The following is a 10,768-nucleotide window of genomic DNA, read 5'->3' on the forward strand; positions in this document are numbered from 1 at the left end:
CAGCTCCGACAGAACACAGACCAACTTTTACCTGCTGTCTTAACAGTGCGTTTTAGAAAATACTACAAATGGCGCAGTAAACGCCATCTGTAGCACGATGCTACGTTTTAGGATTACGTATGCTCCAACATACTTTACTGCGCCATTTGTAGTATTTTCTAAAACGCACTGTTAAGACAGCAGGTAAAAGTTGGTCTGTGCTCTGTCGGAGCTGCCTGCGACGCGCTGATGAGATCCAAAAGATCGAAATCGCGATCCGCGTCTGACAGTTTCGACAGAATACAGACCACTTCGAATTATTTTAATATTATTACTGTTATTGACGAAGGTAGCGATGATGATTAGTCAGTCGACTAATTAGACAAAGGCAAAAAGGATTTTATTATAAAAGAAAATGAAAATTGATTCTGATTGAACTTAAATCGGTTATGGCGTTTTTGAGAAAAAAATATTTTCTGATTTTTCGCTTTTTGGATTTCTTCAAAAACCAAAATAGATAGAAGTGTAAAATTTTCAGGATTAACGTATCTCATTAGTAGCAACATACCCTCAAGAAATAATCCAAATATCCCTCTGGGGACTATGCTTATCGTCCTATGGTCTTTATTCTTATGATTATTTCTTGGCACTATTGAATTGAAACATTTTTAGAAAACCTTCACACCAAAAACTTCTTCAAAAATTTCGACGATCCCAGAAAGAATAATTCAAAAAGAACTACCATTCCAAACCAAAAATAAGTCGTCAAACAATTTTGACGATAACAAAACAACTCCTGATAAAACAATAAATAATAACCAAGAAAACAACATTTTATCTAGTACTTCGAAAAATGTAAATGAAAAAGAAACATGTTTACCAAATAAACCTCAAGAAACGACAAAAAATCACAACATATCACCTGGATCACTTCGCCGATCCATGGAGGAATATGTTAGAGACAACTTCAAAGATTACGACCTACTTTTGGAAACGTATGGTGGGTCAACACCATGCCAAAATAAAAATGACAATTTAGATGTTATCACAAGTGATAGCAGCAATGGTAATGATCAAAATATAAATAAATTTGGAAACAAAATCGACTCTAGCAACAAATTACCACCAAAACCATCCCTCGTAAAGAAACTATCAAACATAATATTGGAAGAGAAAAATACAGCCGTTGACAATACTGTCATCAAGAACTCAAGTGATAAAGTTTCAAACAACTACCCCGAACATGGACCATTAACGTATCCAACCTCGTCCTATCCATCGACACAAAACACACCTTCTTCAGTTACTCCTTCCTCCATCCCTCCTCAAAACATGTCCTTTTTCAGTACAACAATGTCTCCCAAAATATCAACCAGTAGACGATATCCAATATCCAAAAAACGAAACTCAAAAAAGGTGCTCAATCCGACAAGAAAAGTTGGTTTGAGTATAGCAAATTTCAACTTTGAAGATTCCCTGATGTCTCCGGTAGGATTATTACGAAAATGTTTAGAGATTTTTTTATTAATTTTCGGCATTGACCATCAGGGACCCCTCTCTCAAAGCGACAGTCTTCGGGATATTGCGAAAACCTGTGCGAAACAACCTCAAGATAAACTTAATCACGACTTAATTAGATCGACCAACCATGAAGAGAGACCAAGATTATCGTCAACCAATGGGAATTATCGTGTGGTAGAAATCGTGGATGATATAGACCGAAAAACGAACAACTTACCTGAAAGTATGAAAATCGATGTCAAATCAATTAGTTGGAGATCACCACTTGTTTCATCACCACATCAAAAATATTCACCAAACGTTTCAAGGTAAGTTACTTTTAACCCCCCCACCCCTTTCCTACACTTGTAAAACCCCAACTCCATTTTTCTTCAGAGACAATGAAATTTCCAAATTACCACCAAACAAAACCACTTCCGAAAATAATTTTTCTGACAACGCTCAAGAAACCTTTCTGAGGGACAATTTCACCGATTTTCTATCAACTTCATTATTAGAGACAATAGAAAAGCTCAATGAGCAACAATCTAACGTGCAACAACACCAGAAAGAACCACCAGCTTCCCAGCAGTATCCTCCACCGAAAAACCCTCAACATCCAGAAAAGAGAATAAAAATCACCGAATACTCTGCAACTGCTCAAAAGTACAGTGAAGATCAACTGGAAGCATCGACACGGATGTCTGCGTGTTCAGTGTTGAACAACACAGCAGACTCAACGTTTCCTTCAGAACAAATATCTTCAAGAGGAAGTGAAAATAATTGCAGTTTCACAGAGACTTTCCTTGAAAATAGACCGAAATATGACCCTCAGCGAGTAGAATATGATGGATATTATTCTCGTCGAAATCCCGATGATTTCCAAGAAGCGAATTTTGACTCAAGAAGGACACAATGTATTTCTCAGTATAATAATCCTAGGAAGATTGAAACTCCCTTCCCTACTTACGAACCTCGTTCTCAACAAAATCGTCCCAGCACCTCTGAAAGGAATTTCTACCACGAGTTTCCAAGACCATACACTCAGCATAATTATCCCTTAAAAGAAGTCAAATTCATTGGTCAATCTTGTCATCCACCCCCATCGACTTCGTGCTGTTGTCATCGCACTCAATGTCGTAATGATCTCCTCTATGATAGATCTCCAAGAAAAATGGATTATTACTATGAGAGAGAACCTGAGAACATTGGCACCATGAAGAGAATTCAACCAAACAGTGAAAGATATCCTAATCATAATCTTCACCATTATGATACACAGAATGAGTTTCAAATGGGAAATAGAAACCCCAGAAGCGATTTCATTGTGCCTCCTCGTTTCGTTAGCAACAATAATAATGAAGCAGAATTTGTAGAAACGGAAAAGAACTACACATATCAAAGAAGAGAACCACCTTGCAGGGCCCCAAGGAGAAATGTATTTGAAGAAGTTCCAAAAACTTTTGAACTTGAAGGGAGATACAATATTAACCATCAGAACTTACATGAGACAGAAAACTTCGTAAGAAATCGATATTCACCGAATTTTAATCAAATGGTGAGACCACACTCTCAGTCTTCAGGAGATTATTATCAGAATCCAAGTTTCCCAAGAGAGAATAATTATCAAAGAAGATTTATATCACCATCTGGAGGCCCTTGCACCGAAGAAAACACTCAACATAATTTTTCACTGTTAAACTCTAATGAAAACATACCTTTGCAAGTTCGATATTCATCCCCGACCTCCCAGTATCTGGATTCTCATCATCCCCGCATATTTCCATAATTATTTTTTTATTAAAGAAAATCGGTTTCTTTTAGCTTATAAGTTAAACTTCTGAGTTGTTACTTACCTCTGTTCAAGAATTAGTGTTTCGTTTGAAAGTAATTAATTTTTATGTTCAATGTATTTCTAATCAGTTATTAATATTTACTATTCAAAATGCTACTTACACTGTTGAAGTTTTTTCATATACTTATATCGTAAGAACACTCTGTATAACCATTGGAAGATTCACAATAATATTGTTTACTATAACTCATTTCTTTTATATTACTGAGTACACTTTGCAGATGCCTGTAATAGACTCCCTGGTTTGAAAAAGTCGCCCTGTATATATTCACTACATTTGGAGACTTTCCTTATAGTTTATAAGTTAAGTTTTTCTAAATACTTTTATCGTAAGAACACTCTGTATAACCATTGGAAGATTCACAATAATATTGTCCATTATAACTCATTTCTTTTATATCACTGAGTACACTTTACAGATGTTTGCAATAGGTGCCCTAAGGCGAAAAAGTCACCCTGTACATATTTACTACGTTTGGAGGTTTTCCTTATAGTTTATAAGTGAAGTTTTTCTATATACTTATATCGTAAAAACACCCTGTACAGTCATTGGAAGAATCACAATAATATTGTTTATTATAACTCATTTCTATTTTATCACTCAGTACACTTTACAGATGCCTGTAAGACCTGTAAGGTGAAAAAGTCTCCCTGTTTATATTTACTACGTTTGGAGATTTTCCTTGTAGTTTATAAGTTAAGTTTTTCTACATACTTATCTCGTAAGAACACCCTGTATAGCCATTGGAAGATTCACGATAATATTGTTTATTATAATTAATTTCTTTTACATCACTCAGTACACTTTACAGATGTCCGTAAAAGGCTCCTTGGATTGAAAAAGTCACCCTGTATATATTTGCTGCGTTTAGAGTTTTTCCTTACAGTTTATAAGTAATCAAGATAAAGAAAAGCCAACGATTCAAATGTGAAAATAATTTATTCTAGTATTTAACCAGTTATTACTTTACAATTATTAAACATAGTCAAAAACTAAACCTATCGAACGTTTTACAACATCAGAATATGTAGGTATTTAAAAAAAAAACACTACGTGATGAAAACGATTACAAATTAAATTAATGAAGAAATGATCTCTAATCAAAATTTAAATTAAAACTTCGATCTTTGGGTTAGCTGTTGGACGCTGCTTTGATGATGGTGGTCAGTAGGTCAGGGTCTTCCTGTTGGTATCCCACCCACCACATAACGAGCGCGTTTTCGTACTGCATAACGTTCCTGGTATGGTGCAACGGATCGAGGGGATGATGCTGACCGGATGCGGTGGCAACTATGGGACGGAAAGGGTGCAAACTCACCCCGTTACAACAGTCGGTGTGTAGCGGTAACTAAGGAAACAGAAAAAAGACGGAAACGAAAATTAAAAAAGATGGCTTACAAAACAACACGTTGCTACCTTAATTTTTCATTTTTAACTTTTAAGAACAACTTTTCTGAAATGTCCACCGCGGCGGCTCTTGATGTTTAGAAAACTGCCGCAGGGAGGTGTTGATTAAAAAACTGCGTCGGGACGACGAGTCGCCGATCAAGAAGGCTGCTGTGAGCCAAAAACTAGCCAGCCTGGCGGCCATGGTCATTATATAAATGTATCTTATAATAATAAAAGCAACAAATAATCGACGANATTATTATATTATTGATTGTCATTTTTTTTTACAACCTAAATCGTAAGTTACACATAAACTAAACCATATAATATTTTGAGAATTATTAACAGTTCCTTTGCTTCCAAATTTTTTTATTGCTAACGTATCCAGTGGTAATTTTTTATGTAGCTAAACCGTATGAAGATAATTGAAGAAACGCTAAAATATGAACCATCGGAAACAAATGTTGAACTGTTTAGAAGTACTCGTTTTGTGGCTGTTTCTGCCACAATTCCAAACGTGGAAGACGTGGCAGAATGGCTAGGAAATCCAATAATTCCTGCAAAATGTTTCAAGTAAGCTAATAAAAAATTCTTTTACAGTCTTTGATCCCTATACAATTCTAAGGTTCTCCAAGATTTCTAATATTTAATTAGAAATAGTCCTAACGATAATTTCACGTTTCATCATTTCTAAATCTATATTTTCAATGTCTTCAACGTCACGTAAAATTATTGTCTATACGATTGCATAGTTCTGATATTCTTTTATCCAATATCATATCATCATCATCATCATCGTCATCATAACCATCAGTTCTTCAACCCATTTCCTTCTAATATGCTTGTAACTGGCATGTCTGGGAAGGTGTCCTGCCAACCTATCTCTCTTATTACTTATTGATTCCCACTGTTCCCCTATTCTTCCTAATACCTCCTCATTTCTAAAAAACAACTTCCCTGAAGTTTTATTTCAATAATTTGATTTGTGTTCTGAAGATTTGGGGAAGAAATGAGACCTGTTCCTCTCAAAAAATTGATCTTTGGCTATTCTCAGCAAAGCAATAACTTTAAATTCGATTTAGCAATGAACTATCGCCTACAATCGATAATCCTGCAGCACTCGATGGGGAAACCCACACTAGTACGTATTTTACACTCGTATCAAAATAATTCTGTTCTTCCTAACGTCAACCCTTTAAATTCTTCAGATCTTTTGTAATACGCGCAAAAGTGTTGAAATGACCGCGAAGCATTTACTTCAAAATCTAACAGTCCACCTGTTAGCAGACCAGAAATCTCGCATTCAAGAATCTCTTTCTTCGGTTGCTAATCAAAGTCTCAAGGAATTCCTGATGAACGGCATCGGTTGCCATCATGCTGGTCTTCCCTTTGAGACACGTCGTGTCATCGAAACCCTTTTTCGTACCGGCAATCTTGGCGTTCTGGTCACAACAAGCACCCTAGCACTCGGTGTAAATTTACCAGCCCATTTGGTCATTATTAAAACCACAAAATACTACTCTGGCGGAGAATATAGAGATTATAGCGAAAGTATGATTTTGCAAATGATTGGTAGGGCTGGTAGACCTCAGTTTGACCAATTTGGTACTGCCGTTATTTTGACTACAACAGCTGATAAGGTAAGACGTGAATTTGTATCAATTTCCAATATAATAAACCTGTTAATGATTCATATACATTGAGTTCCAGCAAAAAAATATCGCTATCATTCGATTCTTTGTTAAATTCTAATCCTTTTTGTCCTTTTTCGTTTTTTTATACGATGCATAATAAGCGAGTAATGAAACATTAAAGCTATCAGCCAATCAAAAGTACGCCTGTGTTGCTGCTGCAAGTAGACGTGAGCGAAGCGCCCAAGTATCGATTGCTTCTCGTAGATTTGCCTACTTCTAATTGCAGCAATACAAGAGCGCTCTGATTTCAATTGTTGATTACTCAATAACTAGACGGCGGATCGAAAAATGACAAAGGAAAAAAGGTCTTAGAATTATTCAAAGAATCCGATGGTATACTTTTTTTTTTTAATGTATCAGTGTCTTTATTACAAATTAAAATAAACTTTAGATAAGGTAAAACGTAATACATTGAGTTCCGGAAAAGTACTTCTAGCATTCGATTCCTTGCGAAATTCTAAACTTTTTCCTTATTCCCTTTTTCCGTACGATGCACAGTAGGCGATTGATAGAATATAAAAGTAATGAGTCAATTAAAAATTTGCCTGAACTGCTACTGCAAGCACTCGCAAAAGCAGTCGGAGCGCCCAAATATCGATTGCTTCGCGCAGATTTGCCTACTTCTACCTGCAGTAATACAAGCGCGCTTTCAATTGTTGATTACTCGATAATTAGGTGGCGGATCGAAAAATGACAAAGGAAAAAAGGTTTTAGAATTATTCAAAGAATCCGATAATGTATTTTTCAAACGCGTTAGGATCTTCACAATAAAATACAATAACTTTAACATTTTTACGGTTTCCTATGTAAATGGAAAAGCGATATTTTTACACAGTTTCATTACGTTTGTACATTTTTAAATCCAATTTTTGTATTATTCAAATTTGGTCTTCTTACCAGAAAAAATACGAGTCATTAGTGGAAGGTCAGCAGGCCATCGAGTCAAATCTTCACAAGCATTTAATTGAACATTTGAACGCTGAAGTTGTTTTGAAAACGATTACCGATTTAAGTGTGGCCATGCAGTGGATCACAACCACTTTTTTGTACGTCAGGGCTTCCAAAAATCCTAAACATTACGGACTCCCCTTGGGATTAAACACTGATCAAATAGACAGGAAACTGTTAGGTAAACTAAATGCGCATTTATTTAAAATATTTGTAAAATGAATTATGATTGGAAATTGGAATATTTTTAAGAAATGTGTCAAATTGAAATAAACAAACTGGCCAAGACTGGCCTTTTGACCATCGATCAAAACGATATTGTAATATCACCAACGTTATCCGGGTCGTTAATGGCGAAATATTACATTGCTTTTGAGACCATGAAGCTCTTCACTAAAGTAAGGGTTATTGATTTTATAAAAAATCGACTCGGGATTGTATTATGTTTCTCTTGTGGATTTAGATGAGTGGCAAGGAAGCTCTACAACAAGTTCTTGGAATTATATCAAAATGTAAGGAATTTTCTGATATTCATTTGAGAACAGACGAAAAAAAGACTTTAAATATGATTAATAAGAGTAAAGAGGAATCAATACGGTTTCCTTTAAGTGGAAGAATTACTACGTCTGATATGAAAGTGAACTGGTAAATTTGGTCAAGTTGGACATTAGGATTTTTTTAATTTTTGGTGTTTTAGTATAATACAGGCCGTTTTTGGATGTTTACCAATATCTGATTATTCACTTAGTAACGAATCACAAAAGATAATGAGAATTGGGGAACGTTTGTCCAAATGTAAGCAATTTTTTTCGTAGAGATATAATTTCTAAAACTAAAAAATTTTAAACAAAATACAAAAAGGAAAATTGGTAAAGGCTTTCACGGCCAGTTAGTGTATTGATGCTGACCTGATTCGGATCTAAAGGTTGTCGTCAATTGTAGTTGATTCCTTTGAAGTTCCTTCCTAATGTTTCGCTAGCATGAGTGGCGAACTTCTTCAAAAGTCCTTCCATCTTCGGTTAGAGTTGCGTCCTTTGGAAATGCTTCCTGACGTTCCGCTAGCATGAATGACGACCTACTTCAAAGGTCCTTCCATCTTCGGTTGGAGTTGCTTCGTTTGGAGTTGCTTCCTACCGTTTCGCTAATATGAGTGGCGAGTTTCTTCAAAAGTCCTTCCATTATCAATTGGAGTTGCTTCGTTTGGAATTGTTTCCTAACGTTTCGCTAGCATGAGTGGCGAACTTCTTCAAAGGTTCTTCCATCTTCGGTTGGAGTTGCTTTCTTTGAAATTACTTCGTTACGTTTCGCTAGCAAGGAAGCAACTTCAAAGGACGCAACTCTAACCGAAGATGGAAGGACTTTTGAAGAAGTTCGCCACTTATGCTAGCGAAACATTAGGAAGGAACTCCAAAGGAAGCAACTCCAACTGAAGATGGAAGGACCTTTGAAGATCTTCGTCACTCATGCTAGCGAAACGTTAGGAAACAACTCCAAAGGAAGCAACTCCAACTGAAGATGGAAGGACCTTTGAAGATCTTCGCCACTGATGCTAGCGAAACGTTANTATTAAAATACTTTTTTGAAAGTTAATTTTAATTCTTTGAAAACGTAATGCAATTCTTTGGCTTTAAAAGAGATTAACTTATTACGTTATTGAGACTAACCTCAATTCTCGAGTTTCAAAAATGTTACTTTTCTGAGATTCTAGTACCGCTTCAAGATGCTCTGTTACGTAGTAGCCATTTTTACACAGGTTTATGCTGGGTTGTAAAATGGAAGACCACGGCAATTTACCAAATTTCTGATGAGCAGCCCAATAACCTCTCAATTCTCCTGGTACTGCTGCACTTAGTCCACCTGTAATAGAAATCCTTCTGTAAAAATTGTACATACCAATACCTGGTATGCAACAAAAGAATACGACCCAGAAGTCAACAAGGGGAAAAACCCAACAAGGTATAACTCTGCCTCGAGCTATGAAATTCCTGTAACCTGCATGCAGTTGAAGAGCACCGATAATAAAATTAACAAAGGTGGTTGTGGTCGAAAACCTTCCCAGAATTTAACCATTGGGACCAAATGGGCCTATTATTGTTTGCAAAAGAACATTCAAGAGATATTAGACTACCTTGTGTTATTTGAAATTATGAAAATTTCCAATATTATAAAATAAAGTAGGTTGAATAATGATAAGCAAATCTACCTCTAACGACTAAAAAAATATCAAAATTAAACTGAAACAAAATAAAAAAAAAGAAACTTTACCACTTTATTCATCATAAAGGCTTCATATAACCCATAAACAAGCGCTACAGGGGTAAACATTTTCGTTCGAATACATAAGCAAACTAAAAGATGCATTTTCTAATTCGAAATGTTATTAATTTGTTAAAACAATAATGTTTTTTAATTATTGTAATAGTAATTTATTTACTAACGAACTAAATTTTTCTTAAACATATTTGGGTCAGTTTCAGAAGGCAAAGTCTGTAGCAAATTGTAGGATATAAGTTAAGTAAATTTACTCATTATATGACTTTATAACTTTATTGCAATATAAATAAAACATGTCTCTCGTTCTTATCACAATTACGAACCTTTAAACTGATACAAAATACTAATCGAGGATAGTGGAATGGCTCATCTTCGGTTCAATAATTAATGGCGAACCTCGCCTTCCGAAAATGACCCTCTAAAAACGAGGCGTTTTATTTCCTTTTCTTCAATTTTAAATTGGTATTGTGATTATAAAACACTAAATAATCTCACACTGATTAATATAACGATTAATAGAAAATTGGTTTTATCTACAGTGCGTTTACAAGAATTGCACAAATCGTCTTCACAATAACAGCAATCGATATTATCTATAGAACCGTTTTTGGAAAAACCGACAATTCTTGCCAACTGATGACAAAGTCCTGCACCTGCAGGGACGCATCCCCTTGCGATTTCATATTTAACATTCTTTTCATAATCCTCTTCCTGAATAATTTTGAAACAAGATCCCATTGCTACATCTGTATCACCCCCTCGATCGATTACTACGCAGTGTTCAATATCGAAAGTGTATTTTTGATTATTGCCGACTCTGCACTCTGACCATCGGGCAATTCTGGAGTCGCAGTTGTAACAGTTTAAAGGGGATGATGTTCTAAGAATAGACGTGAATGTTATCCAAAACTTCAAACCACAAATTCCGAGCTTCATGTTAAATTATTTATTAGTTATGTCAAAAACTTGTGACAACTGTATTAAATAAAATAAAATCGAAAAGCATCCCTAACCAAAAGTGGAATTTTCTGGATTAAATTGCTAAGATTAACATAAACTAAGTCGTTTTTAATAATATTTTATACGGAATTATTTCTATGAGAATGAGTTTTGTGAATAATATCATAA

General features: G+C 35.3%; 2 protein-coding genes across 2 annotated transcripts in view; one reads left to right on the top strand and one right to left on the bottom strand.

Annotated features, from left to right (window-relative positions):
* The first annotated feature begins 274 nt into the window (after positions 1 to 274).
* Positions 275 to 3,467, top strand: LOC108732813. Its single transcript, XM_018463778.2, has 3 exons — positions 275 to 1,467; positions 1,528 to 1,808; positions 1,876 to 3,467. Exons 1-3 carry the CDS (start codon positions 922 to 924, stop codon positions 3,266 to 3,268), a joined length of 2,220 nt encoding a protein of 739 aa, XP_018319280.1. The 5' UTR covers positions 275 to 921; the 3' UTR covers positions 3,269 to 3,467.
* A 788-nt stretch (positions 3,468 to 4,255) lies between these two features.
* LOC108732814 (telomerase Cajal body protein 1) overlaps positions 4,256 to 10,768 on the bottom strand; it is a 31,847-nt gene continuing 25,334 nt past the window's right edge. Inside the window, exon 5 of the mRNA XM_018463779.1 lies at positions 4,256 to 4,683. Coding sequence (XP_018319281.1) covers positions 4,468 to 4,683 — 216 coding nt within the window. The 3' untranslated portion in view covers positions 4,256 to 4,467. The remainder of the gene's footprint in view (positions 4,684 to 10,768) is intronic.

This window comes from Agrilus planipennis, unplaced genomic scaffold, assembly GCF_000699045.2.
Source record: "Agrilus planipennis isolate EAB-ADULT unplaced genomic scaffold, Apla_2.0 scaffold68, whole genome shotgun sequence".
NCBI lineage: Eukaryota > Metazoa > Arthropoda > Insecta > Coleoptera > Buprestidae > Agrilus > Agrilus planipennis.